The sequence below is a fragment of the Oryctolagus cuniculus genome, chromosome 17 (genome assembly GCF_051225735.1).
Source record: "Oryctolagus cuniculus isolate XC-2025 breed Fujian yellow rabbit chromosome 17, ASM5122573v1, whole genome shotgun sequence".
Taxonomy (NCBI): domain Eukaryota; kingdom Metazoa; phylum Chordata; class Mammalia; order Lagomorpha; family Leporidae; genus Oryctolagus; species Oryctolagus cuniculus.
In genome coordinates this window covers 21731074-21747572 of record NC_142883.1, presented here as the reverse complement: position 1 = coordinate 21747572, position 16499 = coordinate 21731074, and the positions used below count along the sequence as shown (strand labels likewise).

At 46.8% G+C, this 16499-nt stretch overlaps 1 protein-coding gene across 1 annotated transcript; it reads right to left on the bottom strand.

The window, feature by feature from the left end:
* Positions 1-5942: 5942 nt before the first annotated feature.
* Positions 5943-11231, bottom strand: LOC100339421 (keratin, type I cytoskeletal 27). Its single transcript, XM_002719363.6, has 8 exons — positions 10796-11231; positions 10137-10219; positions 8938-9094; positions 8327-8488; positions 8115-8240; positions 6592-6809; positions 6382-6431; positions 5943-6268 (listed from the first exon to the last, which is right to left on the bottom strand). Exons 1-8 carry the CDS (start codon positions 11195-11197, stop codon positions 6129-6131), a joined length of 1338 nt encoding a protein of 445 aa, XP_002719409.4. The 5' UTR covers positions 11198-11231; the 3' UTR covers positions 5943-6128.
* Between the last annotated feature and the right edge of the window lie 5268 nt (positions 11232-16499).

Genomic DNA, 16499 nt, shown 5'->3' with positions numbered 1-16499 from the left:
TTCTCTCTGTCTCTCTCTCTCTCACTGTCAAAAAAAATCTTCCATCCATTGGTTCAAACCTCTGCAATAGCTATGGCTGAGCCAGACCAGAGCTAGGAGCCCAGAACTCCATCTGTGGGTCTCCCATGTGGATGGTGTGGGCCCAAGCACTCAGCCCATCCTCCACTGACTTTCCAGGTGCATTCGCAGGGAACTGGCTCAGAAATGGGCAGCTAGGGCTCAGGCTGGTACCTGTATGGGATGCTGGCGTTGTAGGCAGTGGTTAACCCCCTCTGCCACGACACTGGTGCCCCTGCCTTCCCTGTCAGCACAACTGTTTTCCAGAGAGTCTCGTTGTCTACTCATCTTTTGGTAGTGGGGGTATTTAAACTGATTTTTTTTAAAATTGAAAACTGAAGTCATAGAAGACTTTATCAACCTCACTAAAATCCATGAATATCTGGTCTTGATGGAGAGTTATCTGTCTGAGATGTCTGGGTTTGGTCTAAGAGCAAAACAGCAGTTCGTGTAAATGAGTCTTTAAACTATTCACTTTCTTACCTCAAAGATATTATTTACTGCCTTTTAGCTTAAACTGATGTATTTAAGTCAGTTTTTAAAACCTGGAAGCCTTTTATTTAAGGTATACAGACTTCACGCATTTCACATATACAAAGTTAGGAACACAGAGATTCTTCTCATCCTACCTTCCCTCCCACTCTAAGGCATTGTTTTGAGAAGTGAGCCTCATACCCATCCCTGGGGAGTAAAATATATGAAGGAGAAGGCTGCTTCAGCATGCCTAGAAAAACCAGCGTTATGGTAGACAAGATGGACGCCTCCATCCCCGTGCCCTGATGCTCTAGGGAAACTGTCTTGTCTTGTGCTTCATTTCCCTACTGGGCAAATGAAAATAATACCAGCAAGTAGTGGCAAATGAATGTTGAGCAGCACCTATAATGAATGGCTGTAAGACGGTCTGAACGGCACAAACATTTTGTAAGTATCAATTATTTGAATTATTATAATAACGTGGCCATGTTAGATAGGGTCAAGTCTTTATCACTTAAAATGGAACAAATCGATTGGTTAACTGATTATCTGGTTGGTTTTGAAACAGTACCCACTTTTCTGAATGAGATTTAAAAATTTTTTTTAATTTACTTATTCAAGAGGCAGAGAGAGAGAGAGAGAGCGCGCTTGAGAGAGAGCACTCCCTTTCATTAGTTCACTCTCTGAATGCTTGCAATGGCCCAAAGTTGAAGCTGGGGCCGACAAAGCAATCCAAGTCTTCCATGTGGGCAGCACAAGTCTAGTTGCTTGAGCCATCACTGCCATCCCCAGGGTCTGCACCGACAGAAAGCTGGAGTTGGAAGCTAGAGCTGAGCATCACACTCCAATGAGTAATGTGGTATCCTCACAGTGGCTTCACCACTGAGTCAAATGTATCTCCATGAGATTTTTCAATGCTGTGGATATCAAATACTTTGGGAAACACCCAATATTATTGTTATGAAAAGCTATGGAATACTTGATGAGTTGGAATGCATGAATTGTTTTGACCAAAACTGCTTAGAAATAATAAATACAAAAGTGTAAGTTGGACCATCAGCTCCTGTTTAGAACAGTAAGTTAAGAGGCAGAAACTTCATACTGGTGGTGCTGTGACCTGATCCAAGTTTTACTCTTTTGTCCATGTTTCCCACGAACAGAACACAGCAGACAGAGCACACTGCCAGTGCAACAGGCAACAAGCCTTGAGCTTCTCAGAGCAAAGATTTTATGAAGCTGCAAAGTGTTATTAACCTAATCTGTTTATCTCTAGATAGCTTATAAATAGTAATTAACTTATAATCTTGTGTGAAATAAGTTAAGCATATATTATTTCAGACGTGAGTTGGCTCTGAAGCTAAGTAACAAGGCAGATCATAGAGCATTTCTGCAGCAGAGGAAGACTGGAATGTATGATGCGCGTCTCCATGAAATGCCGCCACCTACTTACGGATCTATCGGATTCTTTTAATCACAGATTTCTCCTAGCCTAATATTTAGCATAAATGTTTAGGTGTGCTTTGGTCCTTTCTGGAAGTGGGGCCTATATTTAACAAACTCTCTCTCTTTTTTTTAAAGAGTTATTTATTTATTTATTTATTAGAAGGACTGAGTTACAGAGAGAGGAAGATACACACACACACACACACAGAGGGAGAGAGAGATTGAGAGAGATTGAGAGAAAGAGAGAGAGAGAGAGAGAGAAAGAACTTCCATCTGCTGGTCCATTCCTCCAAATGGCCGAAACACCATGGCTGAAGCCAGGAGCCAGGAGCTTCTTTCAGGTCTCCCTTGTGGGTACAGGAGCCCAAGTACTTGGGCCATTTTCCATTGCTTTCTCAGGCCACAGCAGAGAGCTGGATCTTAAGAGGAGTGGTCAAGACACAAACTGGCACCTGTATGGGATGCTGGTGTTGTAGGTAGCTGCTTAGCTCACTAGACCACAAAGCTGGCCCCAACAAACTCTCTTACTGCTTCTATCTATGTATGTCTTCCCTAAGACTGATCATTTTAGTCATGGTATAAATTGGCATTCAATAATATATCATTTATTTTTTTCATTTTTTGAAGATCTTTGAGGTATTAGTATGTTGTATAATATGCACATCAAGGGTATTTAAAACAACTGAATTGGGGCGGGCACTGTGGTGCCGTGGGTTAAGCTGCCATCTGCAATGCTGGCATCCCAGATGGGCACTGGTTCGAGTCCTGACTGCTCCACTTTCATTCTGGTTCCCTGCTAATGCATCTGGGAAAGCAGTGGAGGCTGGTCCAAGTCCTTGGGCCCCTGAACCCACTTGGGAGACCCAGAAGAAGCTCCTGGCTCCTGGCTTCCACCCAGCCTGGCCCCAGCCATTGTGGCCATCTGGGCAGTGAATTGGCAGTTGGAAGATCTCTCTCTAACTCTGACTTTAAAATAAATAATCTTTAAAAGGTAAAAATAAAAAATTGAATTGAACTTCATGTTGTGCAGTGTTGATGTCTCCTTATTTTGCAATAAGTTTTTGAATCACAAGATTTAATTCTAATACTCATATGCTAATTCCCCCTCCCCCAATTTTTTGTTTAGTTGCAAATATGCTCTTGTTTAAAATTCGCATTCTACATTTCTTTTAGCGGAGCACAGAAGGTTTTTCCTGAACATAAAGGAGGTTTATGTTGCCTCTGGGCTTCTAGTGTATCTGGGAACTGATTCCGGTTGCATGCTTTCCTTGTCCCAGGTAATTCCTCTCTGTGTTTGTGACATTCTAAATAGGGCTCTGTGTATCCCAGAGCAACTGGAGTTAGCACGCATGTGGTCTCTTTAACCCTTCTCTTGCCAGAAGGTGATGGGACAGGGTTCTCACCAGCATGGGATTGCCGTGGTTAAGCACACAGACTCTGAGCCAGGCTGCCTGGGCTGACATTCCAGCACCTCCAGTCACGGGCCATGTGACCTTGGACAAAGTGCTCACCTGTTCTCTGCCTCAGTTTCCATCTCTGCAAAATAATGATGTAGTCCCTACCCCACGGGGTTGTTGTGGGAGTTAAATGCTGCTCACAGCAAGGTCTGGCACACAGCAGGTGCAGGTTGTCAAATGTAACAGATTCTTTCCTGCAAGTTGTGGTGCCTTGGTGTTGGGCATCTCAAGTACTGATAAACTGGAGCTATTTAACAATTTTTGAACAATTGTAGATTTAATTTTTTAGAGTAGTGTTAGGTTCACAGCAACACTGAGAGACAAATAGAGATTTCCCATCTACATCTGCCCACTTGCCATCTGCACAGCCTGCCGTGCTGTCTGCCTCTCTCATCAGAGCAGTGCGCTTGTTAAGATGGATGAGCCTACCCTGGCACATCATTTTCACCCGAAGTCCATGACTTATGTAAGAACTGCGTCTCGGTGTTGTACATTCTGTGAACAGACAGGTGCGTAATGCCGGGCACCTGCCCTCATGGTGTCATATGGAATAGTTTCACTGCCCTGAAAATCCTCAGGGCTCCATCTAACTCATCTCCACCCCCAATGGTGAGCACGGATCTCGTTATGTCTCCGTGGTCTCCCCTTTCTGGAACACCTTGCAGGTGGAGTCGTAGAGGATAAAGCCTACTCAGATGGACTTCTTTCTCTTAGTGATACACATCTAAGTTTCCTTACATGAGGCTTTTCATGGCTTGATAGCAAATTTCCACCCTCCAGCTTACTGCAGTCTGTTTGTCCATTCACCTACTCAAGGACATCTTGGGGGCTTTCAAATATGGGCACCTAGGAAGAAAGCTGCTATATGTATTTCTGTGCAAGTTTTTTTTAAAATTTATTATTTATTTGAAAGGCAGCATTAAAGAGAGACAGAAGGAGAGGGAGAGAAAAAGAGAGAGAGAAAGAAAATCTTCCATTTGCTGGTTCACTCCTCAAATGGCCACAATGCCTGGATCTAGACTAATCTGAAGCCAGGAGCCAGGAGCTTCTTCCAGGTCTCCCATGTGGGTGCAGGGGCCCAAGGCCTTGGGCCATCTTTTACTGCCTTCCCAGGCCATAGCAGAGAGCTGTCGGAAGCGGAGCAGCTGGGATTCAAACTGGTGCCCATAGGGGATGCTGGCACTGCAGGTGGTGGCAATGCCCTCTATGCCACAGCACTGGCAAGATTTTGCATGGACGTAAAACTGAACCCAAAATACACTTTTAACACTTCTGGGTGAAGTTCTCATCTGGGAAGAGAATGCTTAGCTCTGGAAGAAACTGCTCGATTGTCTTCCAAAGACAGTAAGTGCTTTTGATTAAGGAATCGTATGGGAGGATGTTTTCTCTTTCAGGTTTTGATATCGGGGTATAAGTTGAGAGGCCCACGGAATTAGAAAGTTAAGCATTTGCCATAGGTTCATGCACGTGGGAAGGACAAGAGGAAGATAGCTTAAAGGTGGCTGTGATGTAGAGCTCATGAGCCAGCCCCACAGAGTGCAGGAACACGGTACTGGATCAGAGAAGAGCGGGCTATGTCTGTTACGTGGGGTTGGTGTGTGAGAGCCAAACTCAGTGTCTTCTTCAACTAAGCCTCTGGAGGGTTTTCTGCTGAGTGTATACCCCCCTGAAGCCTTGAGCCAAAGGTTAGAGAAATATCAGGTCACTGAAAGTCATGTTGGACTTGAGAGACACCTTGCTCTGCCTTCCTGGATGGTGAAACTCCAGGAGGGTGCTTGTGAATCCCCGCCTTCGGGGCAAAATGATGAGTCAGACACCTTGGGAATCCTCTCGCCCTGGTCCCCACACTCTCACCATTAATAGCCTCTCCTTGATCTTCAGGATGTCACTGGCTCTTCAATTCCTCATCCTATTCCTATGAGCATGTTGAACTTGGGGGTTGATTTTATTAACTTTTTCTGTTTTCATTATCTAGCATTTAACGTGTGATCAATAAACATTTACTGAAGGATGGAAGGGAGATAAAATTTTACAGATGTGAAAAAGACTCTAATTAATTTCCATGCTGAACTTACTCCCTACTGGTGAAGACCACTGAATTCAATGGGAGACATTAAGGACACTGGAGGGTATATTTAAAGTGCAAAGATGGGAGCAGGCATTTAGGCTTGAGGTTAAGACACTGGTGAAGGCGTCTACACCCTATACACACTGATGGGGTTTGATGCCCGGCTCTGGCTGCCAACTCCAACTTCCTGCTAATGTGCACCTAAGGGGGTGGCAGTGATGGCTCAAGTAGTTGGGCTCCTGCCACCTGCATGGGAGACCCAGATTGAGTTCCTAGCTCCAAGCTTTGGCCAGTTCAGCACTAACCATTGCGGGCATTTTGGGAGTGAACCAGTGGATGAGTGCCCTCTCTTTTTATCTGTCTCCGTCTTTGGCTCTCTGCATCTTGAATAAATACAAATTTGAATACCTCTCAATGCAAAGATGGATCAGAACCAGGGAGGATGACTTGCAACAGGAGAAGTTTTATTGAAATACCAGCAGAGAGAAAGTCAAAGAAGCATCACTAGTCTAAAACAGCTTGTCTCAATTCATTGGAAGAAGAGCAGAAAAATAAAAGGACCCTTATTAGGAGTCTAGTTTCCCTTTGGTGTTCTACGTCAGGGGCCATTCCTTTCCGGGAGCTGCCGTTCAGGAAGGCACCCGCTGTTCGCTCTTGTTGCTGGCTTTGGCGGACTTCTCTTCCACGGTGTGGACTCTGGATGAGAGAACTTTGCCACGAGGATCTATTTCTTCCACAACAGTCTTAACAATGCTGCTTATAAGCGAGTCTACAACGACACACACGCACCGTTAGAATTTCTCAAATTCGTAAATGAGAAAGAATCCATCATGTGAGACGCATACAAATAAACCTTTAGTGCTTCCCACTGCTTTTGCTCACCTTTTATCTGAGTTCCTGGTTCTCTGTAACCTTTTGCTTTAGAACAAGAACTGTGAAAATACAGACAGCACGCATTAATTATTTCCCTTTGTATTGTTGAGGAAATGCAAAAGCTACATTTTATACAACAGAACCCGTTAAGCAACTGAACTTATACTTGATTTCGATAACCTTACAGCCGGTTGTTTTCTCGGTAGAAGCAGTGCTTACCCCTCCTCGCCATCGATCAGGCGGCAGTAGGTCTCGATCTCCTTCTCCAGGTGGACCTTGATGTCCAGCAGCTGCTCGTACTCGAGTTTCTGGCCCTCGGTCTCGGTTCTGACCTGGTGCAGCTGCTCCTCCAGGGCCCCGATCTGGGCCTGGATGTGCGCGAGCTGTGTGCAGTAGTTGCCCTCGGTCTCCGTCAGGGAGCACTCCAGGGAGTGTTTCTGTGGTTTGGTAAAGACATCGTTTGTTAGAAAAAGTCACAGCACTGTGGCAGAATAAGCCCACGCACTCAAGAGATAAATGAGTGTCATCCTTACATAATGCAAATCATCACATTTGCCCCACAGAGTCTCTTCGGTCATTGTCTATTACTGCCTTTGTTAGATGTCACATTATTTTTCTATTTGTGTTGGTGATGAACGTTACCCACATGCCCAGGTGTGTTAGAAAGATGAACCTGTCACTTCCCAGGGCACAGTCTACAGATGCTGCTCCCTGCACCAAAGCAGCCCGTGCGTGTACAGTCTGACACAACTGGCCATTCTCCCTAGGAATAACCCCCTCCCGTGCTCTCTGCCACCTCATTTCTAGTCAGGTGCAGCCTTCTCTCATGCACACTCTCTCTCTTCCATGAAAAAACAATCCTCAGCCAACTGTATAAACTTTGCAGAAGTAGGATGAGCCAAGCAAAATAATGACCTTTGCAGGCTTTAGTTGGATGCCCTGGCTTGTGATACAGACCCCCAGGGAGAACGTTTGCTGAAACTTTACACAATGGAGGTGAGTCTCTTACCCTTCACCTTCAAGGGTTTTTCTGCAAAGTCCTGATTTTAGATATGCTCACAACCTCTTCTGTGGATCAACTCTGGATGTTTTCCAGCCATTGCGGGAAAGATTAAGATGTGGGAGTTGGAAAACTGGGAGAGAAATCCTGGTTCCTCGGTATGCAACTGTGGGACTGTGGGAACTGCTTTGAGCTTTCTTTGAATCTCGGATTCTTCTTTTGGAAATAATGACATGGGTTTTAAAGTCTGCCCCGCCCATGCCCCGGGATGACCGTGAACGAGCACGTGGGTGAAAGTACTGGGCAAACCCTTCATGAAGAAGGTTATTATTATCATTAGACACACTTAGCTTCACACCTCTGCTTCTTGTTTATACCAGGTAGACACTGGCTAAGTGCTCTTAATTAAGCAGCCAAAAGGAATGCTGGAAGAAGCCGTGAGGGGCCGGAAGGAGTTTTTGTTCTCCATTGACAGTGGTTTTGGATCTTTTGGCAAGGGAGAGAAGATGCAGGGTAGCAACTATTTTCTTTCGCAAATACCTCAAAATACTCGTGTTTGCTAATTTGTAATACATAATTATGAACATGTAGTATAATTTTCTGGCAAAGAGGATTCTTAGTGTCTTCTGTCGATACAGTGATGAATGGACAAAACCTAAACTAAGTAATATTTTTGGGAAACAAAATCTTTATTCCCCCCCTCCCTCAGTTTCTGAAAATCTGTGTGGTGCTTCCTGCTCACCGTGGCCAGGAGGGACTGCAGCTCGATCTCCAGGGTTTGCAGCGTGCGCTTCATCTCGGTCAGCTCGTTGCGGGCGGAGGTGGTGGCGCCCACGTCCTCTGAGATCTGCTGCTGCAGCGAGGCGCTCTGCAAGGGGGGAGCCCGTGAGCACGCGGCTCGCGCCTGCGCCCAGGACTCCCCCCGGGTTCGCGCACCCCGCGGGAGCCACACACCTTCTCGTTGAACCAGGCCTCGGCGTCCCTGCGGTTGTTCTCAGCCAGGGCTTCGTACTCGGCGCGCATGTTGTTCAGCATCAGCGTGAGGTCCACGCCGGGCGCCGCGTTCATCTCCACGTTCACGTTGCCGCCGGCCGCGCACTGCAGCGCCTTCATCTCCTGCAGGGATGTGTTTAACAGAGCGAGGCTCCGAATGCGGCCTCTCTCTCTCTCTCTCTCTCTATATATATATATATATATGTAGATGCACACATATATTTTAAACGTTGAATTGAAATACAGTATACATGCCAGGAAAGGCACATAAGTGCACAGAGACATGAGTATTTTTGTCCTCTGATCACACGCATAACCAATACCCAAATGAAGAACAAAACATTGCTATTAGGATATGAATATTTTTAGAGGAGCCAGCTGGACAGGATACCTAGGATTAGAAACTCATAGCAGCCGGCCGTGGGATCTGTCTCTGCAGAGAGGCAAGCCCCATGGAGAAGTGGACAAGCCCCTCCTAGCACGTCAACTCAATAGGAGCCTTGAGTGCCTGACGTTCACGGTGAAGCCTGGGCAGAGGTGGATGGCGGAAGCCCGGGGGGCAGCACACCTACCTCCTCGTGGTTCTTCTTCAGGTAGGCCAGCTCCTCGCTCAGGGTTTCCAGCTGTATCTCCAGGTCTGTCCGGCACAGGGTCAGCTCGTCCAGCACCCTGCGCAGCCCGTTGATGTCGGCCTCCACGCTCTGGTGCAGGGCCAGCTCATTCTCATACCTTTGGAAAGCATTTGAAAATTCCCTCCTCTGTCATTTGATCTCATGTCACATCCCTTTGAGATCATGAAACTCAAATTAGGCTATATGCTAAAAAAAAATTAATTATTTATTTCTTTGAAGGGGAGGTACAGGGGAATTCTTCCACTCGTGGGTTCAATCCCTCAATGCCTGCAGCAGTCAGGCTTAGACCAGGCCAATGCCAGGAGCTGGGAAGTCTATCTTGGTTTCCCGTATGGGTGGAGGGACCCAACTACTTGAGTCATTGCCTGCTGTCTCCCAGGGTGCTCATTAGCAGGAAGCTGGAATTGGGAGCAGAGCCGATCTCAAACCCAGGCACTCTAATGAGATGCAGGCATCCCAAGCAGTGTGTCAACAGCCAAGCACGCGTCCACCCCGCAAACTAAACTCCGAGATAAAACTGTTCAGACCTCAGCTCCATCACCCACAGAATGCAAGAAGTACACTTCTTGAAGCAAGAGAATGGAAATACTGAAAATGCTCTTTCATACCAGTTCAGCATTCATTGTGTTAGCCCTCAAATTTCCCAAGTAAAACAGTTATTCTAAATATGCAAGTGGTTTAGAACAATTAATGAATAAACAAATGCAAAGAATGGAGCCCATCTCAAGCAGAGGATGGAAAATAAAAGAGGGGTTGGTGGCTGAGGCACCGATGGGCAAGCCGCCCGTTGAGATGCCTGCATCCCATATTGGCCGGCCTGGTTCAAGTCCCAGCTACTCTGCTTCTGATCCAGCTTCCTGCTACTGCATCCTGGGAGGCAGCAGATGATGGCTTAAGTACTTGAACCCAAGAACTTGCCACTCATGTGGGAGAAGCAGGTGGAGTTAATGGCATCTGGCTTTGGCCTGGGCCAGCCTGGCTGTCATGGGCATTTGGAATGACAAACCAGTGGACGGAAGATGGCTCTCTCTTTCTCTCTCTCTCTGTTACTTTGCCTTTCAAAGAAACAAACAAATCTTTTAAAAAAGAAAAGAGGGCAATGCGTTGATAGCTTTTTTGTCTTCTCCCCGTCCACTCACTTCAGTCGGAAGTCGTCGGCAGTGAGTCTCGCGTTGTCGTTTTGTAGGAGCACGTTGGCGTTGCTTGCAGTTGCAGAAATGATCTGGTAAGTGGAGAGTTAGGCAAGAGCGAGGAGACGTTTAAAAATGCCAGATTTCCTTGAACTAAAGATACCCAGCAAATGACGGTAATACTCCCAGCATTTGTCTCTAGTAACAAGACGACTCCTTTGAAAAATAGTAAGTGTCAGGGCCTCTTCTAATCCCCACCCCATTCATAAGAACTCTTTCTATGGGAAAACTTATAAATACATAGTTGGACACATGGATGGGTTTGGATATTTTCATATTAGTAAAAGCATACATGCACCCTAACACCCCATGATGGGGTGGTCCATAGCCAAAGATGAACATTTTAATAGACATTCTTTTTACTTTCAAAAATGAATTACCAAGATTTAGAAGCTGAGAGCCAGGTCCTATAGTTTGTGATAGCTTTTCCGAGAAGACTTCAAAAAGGAATTCGAAGATATGCTTATTTTAGTGCAAAGATTTTTTGTTTCAGATATCACCCATTTCTGAAATCCGTTTCCATTTGAAATATTTCCCATGTTCGTGTGCATGCCTGTGGCTACATCCCCGCACTCAGGCGCCCACACGCAGGGCATCACGCTTCTCACCTGGTTCCCGAGGTCCTCGATGATTGAGAAGTACCTGCTGTAGTCGTGATCCAGGCCACGGCACGAGCCAGGCCCGTACTGCTCATACCAGGCCTTGATCTTCTGCTCCAGCTCAGCGTTGGCCTCCTCCAGGGCGCGCACCTTGTCCAGGTAGGAGGCCAGGCGGTCGTTGAGGTTCTGCATGGTCACCTTCCCGTTGCCTGAGAGGAGGCCATTTTCACTGCCCGTGTAAGCCACGCAAGAAGCGCTTCCCCCACCCAGTCCTCCGCCATAGCCTCCCGCGGAGAAGCCACTTCCAATGCCGGGCACACCGCACGCATTTCCCGCGCTGGTCAGCCTGGCTGAGCCGGCGGCCCCGCAGGAGCCGAGGCGTCTGGATGCTGCAGAGAAGCGCAGGGACATGGCGTGCAGACTGGGGAGCAGGTGTGTGGCGCATGCACTGGCCAGCGCCGCTCGCCCTTATATACACAGCACGAGGGTGTTCCTCCGTGAACTTGGCTACTCACAGCAAAATGATGTTTGCCAACTCATTCCGAATTAGCCATAATTGGATGATTTTATTTTTAATGAACGTCTTCACCTTACTGGGTCCATTTTTGTAGGTAGTTACCTTGGGGTTATTTGTTATCTGTGGAACAGGACAGGTGGGGCAGTATCAAGATTATTATAGGGATGCATTTCACACGTAGTAGGAGTAACCCTTCCTGTCTTCCAGCTTTCAGGAGTACAAAATTCCTGTAGGGATAAAAAGGTGTACTAGACAAATCTCTCTTTCCCTTGCCCCAACCAACCATCGCGTGTGTTCTGCAGCCAGTGGACCTAAATCCTAGTCTTCACCATCTAGAAGATCCGTTGAAAGTAAGTTCAAGGCCATGGGCCCAGGGTACTCGGTACCCGTGGGAGGAGGCCAGGTCCTAAGTGAGAACAGAGGCGCTGCGTGGAATCTTCTCTGGAGACAGGGAGGCGCCTCTGATCCTTATCCGTGATGCCGACCACTCCATGCTGATTGGCTTCCCTCGCCCACCACAGCAGTAAGGGGGTCTGTTAAGCTTCCTGGGGCTCGGCTTCCTCATCGGTAAAGAGGAGGGACTCGACGAGGGCTCCCGGCCCCTGCCTGTGTCTAGGTTCCCCACATCGCCACGTTTCTGCCTCTCACAGTCAGCTTCTAGAATCTTCTCAGCATTCACTTCCTGCACTCTTCACCTCCTAGTCATTCTGGAATGGGGGTCGCAGCACTCTCCTGGAGTTCAGGTCACTGCTCAGCACGCAGCTCCCAGCCAGGCACTGTCTCTGTACCTTCTCCGTTAGGTGTGGCTCTGACCACCTGAATCTGGGTCTCAGACAACGGCTGTCTGAGAATTCTGGGTCTCTGGTGGCTGCCCCTTTTTATCCAGCCGTAGCTTCTGCTCCCTGCCTTTGGTCTTTGTTTATTGTGCTTGGCCTTGACATTCTTCCTGCCGTGGGTCTTACCTGGCTGAGCTGCATTCTTCTGTTCTGATCCTCCCTGTTCTCCCATCTCTTTGCCATTGTTTATGGTCTTTTGGCCTGGATTGTTTTCTCCTTAAAATTTAAAATTATAAGAAATCATTTGAGATCTTGAGTTTGCTGAGAATGATGGGCCTCATGCTCAATTGAATAGGTTCAAATTGAAGTTGCCAAGAATATAAATTGTTGTGAATTTTCAGGAAAAGAAAGCCTGAAAAAGCTGTCAATCATGAAATGACATTACTAAAGTATTATAATTTATTGTGTAACTTAAAATTATGACACTAAAATCATTTTTGTAGTTCTAAAGATATATATCATAATTACTTCTTTTTCTGTAAAAAAAGATTTATTTATTTATTTGAAAGGCAGAGTTACAGAGGCAGAGAGAGAGAGAGAGAGAGAGAGGTTTTCCATCAATGGTTCAATCCCCAAATGGCCACAATTGCCAGAGTTGGGCTGATCCAAAGCCAGGAGCCTGAAGTTTCTTCAGGGTCTCCTATATGGGTACAGGGGCCCAAAGACTTGGGCCATCTTCCACTGCTTTCCCAGGCCATAGCAGAGAGCTGGATCGAAGTGGAGCAGCCAGGACTTGAACCAGTGCCCATATGGGATGCTGGCACTGCAGGTGTGGCTTTACCCACTATGCCATGACTCCGATTATTTCTATTACATGATGTAAATAATATGGAATTTGAAAGTTAACTTTTTGTACTTGTACTCTTTCCTGACTGTTGGAAAGGGACCCCGCATTTTCCTTTTGCACTGGAGACCAAAAATTATGTGACCAGCCTTGCAGGTTGGGTCCTTCCCCAGGGACACTGAAGAATCCTAGAGAAAAGACCTCTGGATACATAAATTTGAGCATTCTTCAAAAGTAATACCCCGAGGGAGATGCAGACAACCAGGCAGTCTCTCTCTATATATAAATATATGTTTATAAATTTTATATATATATGTATATTTAGCTTTGCTCTTGAACAGAATTTCAAAGATCGTCATACACTGCAAACGTCTGCGATGGGGAAGACAGAGACTCAAGGAAACAAGCAACAAAGAGCACCCAGAGGAAATAGAAACAGCAAGGGAAGCTGAAGAAAAGTTAAAAACAAAAAACAAAAACAACTACCTGGGGCTGGCGCTGTGGCACAAGGGCTAAGCCTCCACCTGTGACAGTAGCATCCCATCTGAATTTTGGTTCAAGTCCCAGCTGCTCTACTTCTGATCCAGCTCCTTGCTAATGCTCCTGGGAAAGCAGCAGAAGATGGCCAAAGTACTTGAACCCTTGATACCCACGTAGGAGACCCAGAGGATGCAGCCTGGCCCAGCCCTTGCTGCCGCAACAATTTGGGGAGTGAACCAGTGGTGGGAATCTCTCTCTAACGCTGCTTTTCAAATACATACATACACACATAAATCTTTTAAAAAAGATTTTATTTATTTATTTGAGAGGTAGCATTACAGACAGAGAGGAAGAGACAGAGAGAGAGGTCTTCCATTTGCTGGTTCACTCCCCAAATGGCAGCACAGAAAGCCAGGGGCGGGCCAATCTGAAGCCAGGAGCTAGGAGCTTCTTCCAGGTCTCCCACATGGGTGCAGGGGCCCAAAGACTTGAGCCATCTTCTACTGCTTTTCCAGGTCATAGCAGAGAGCTTGATTGGAAGAGGAGCAGCCGGAACGCAAATCAGCACCCATATGGGATGCTGGCTCTGCAGGCAGAGGCTTAGCCTACTGTGCCACAGCACTGGCCCCAAATTATTTATTTATTTTTTTTAAGAAACCACCTGTAATTATTACCCTTAGAAGGAATCAAAGTACTACATGTTTGAAATGTGGTTAGAATATTATTAAGATTGAACAGCAAATACAAGAGAGAGAGCGCTTGGAATTAAAAATTAACTTCTAAAAGAAAATTCAACAGAAGATTTGGAAGATAAATTTTTAAAAATCTCTTCCAAAGTAGAACAAACATAACAAAGAGAGATAAAAAGAAAATTTTGGAAACTTAGAGGTTTGATTCAAGAAGAACATTATGATGAAGAAATTATTTTGTTTTATAAAATATCACTTGAAATTAAAGGACCAAGCTTCTAAGCTCCAAGACACCACCAAGAACTAGGCAAAATGCATGGCGTTTAACCACAGTGAGTCATGCCCAAGGATATTTCAGAGACTCATGGAGACAATAAGAAAGAGCTACGCAGTGTGGGGGATCCACCAGGTCTGGGCAGGAGGCCTCCAACATTCAGACCGCAAATGGGGTCCATCTGCAGTTGTGTGCTTTGAGGGTGGGGTGGAAGTTTCTGGACAGGATAGGTCCTTGGCAATTTACTTCCCTTGTACACGTTGTCAGGAAGCCATGAACAGGAAAAACAAACACCAAGAGGGGACAGGGGGTGCTTGTCCCAGGGGGCAGGCGTGTAGCCCAGATTGATGGGAGACTGGGAGACTGGATGGTTTAACTGTGTAAGAAAGACACGAGAGACTGATACACGGGAAACCAGGCTCACAAAAAAATTGGAAAGTATTGCTTGCCCAGGAATGCGGTGATGCACAAGGAGGCTCGGTCCAGGCACACCACTTGGCACACACACTTGGTTCTCGTGGTGAATGTCCCAGACACCGATTCTGACTTCTCCACTTCACCGGCAAGCAGACTCCCCTCCGGAGGGGATAGGCTCTGAGAGTGCGTCCCTTTAGGCAGGCCCTCAAGTCCACTTTCGACACTCGGTCAGCTCTGCGTCCTACTCCTGAGGGTGGCCCTCAGCCAGAACATCTCTCTGACTTGAAAGTGTTTGCGGGACTGCTCGCGCGCCTGGGCTTGCCCACCACTCGCAGTGCAGTGTGTGTGTGTGTGTGTGTGTGTGTGTGTGTGTTTTGAAATTTCTTTTTCTTATGGCTTCCTTTATTTTCTTTAGAGCTTAGCAATGTAATTAAAAGGACATGTGATTTGCCCAGCATTAGGATATTTTGTTATTTCTGTTTAAAGATTTAGTTATATATTTAAAAGGTAGAAAGGCATAGAGAGAGGAAGGGATAGAGAGAGAGAGAGAGAGAGCGAGAGCGAGAGCATTCTTTCATCTGCTGACTCATTTCCCAAATGACCTCAGCAGCCAGGGCTGGACCAGGAGCCTGGAGGTCTATCCAGGTCACCCACTTGGGTAGCAGAGGCCCAGGCACTTGGGCTATCTTCTGCTGCTCTCCCAGGTGTATTAACAGAGAGCTGGATGGGAAGTGGAGCAGCTGGTGTTGAAATCAGTGCTACGGTATAAGACGCCGGCGTTGCCAGCAGAGGCCTAACCTATGCACTACATCACTCGCCCATGCGTTAGGATATTTTGTAGCAGAAGCACATTTTAAAGTGTCCAGTCTTGTTTACCTGCTGGATATGGAGGTATCAGAGTGCCTTTTTATTTTTTAATTTTTTTAAAGATTTATTTATTTGAGGCTGGCACTGTGGTGTAGCGGGTAAAGCTGCCGCCTGCAGTGCCAGCATCCCATATGGGCACTGGTTTGAGTCCCAGCTTCTCCACTTCTGATCCAGCTCTCTGCTATGGCCTGGGAAGGCAGTAAAAGATGGCCCAAGGATGGCCCAGGTGCTTGGGCCCTGCACCCCATGGGAGACCAGGAAAAAGCACCTGGCTCCTGGTTCCTGCCATCGGATCAGCGTGGTGCGCCGGCCGCAGCGCGCCGGCCGCGGCGGCCATTGGAGGGTGAACCAACGGCAAAAGGAAGACCTTTCTCTCTGTCTCTCTCTCTCACTGTCCACTCTGCCTGTCAAAAAAAAAAAAAAAAAAAAAAAAAAAAAAAAAAGATGGCCCAAGTCCTTGGGCCCCTGCACCCACATGGGAGATCTGGAAGAAGCTCCTGGTTCCTGGCTTCGGATCGGCTTAGCTCTGGCTGTTGTGGCCAACTGGGGAGTGAACCAGCAGATGGAAGATCTCTCTCTGTCTCTCCTTCTCTTTCTGTGTAATTCTTTTAAATAAATAAATAAATCTGAGAGAGAGAGAGAGAGAGAGAGAGAGAGTCTTCCATCCGCTAGTTTACTCCCCAGTTGGCTGCAATGGCCAGAGCTGCTCCGATCCGAGGCCAGGAGCCAGGAGCTTCTTCCTGGTCTCCCATGTGGGTGCAGGAGCCCAAGGACTTGGGCCATCTTCTACTGCTTTTCTAGGCCATAGCAGAGAGCTGGATTGGAAGAGGGACAGCTGGGACTCGAACC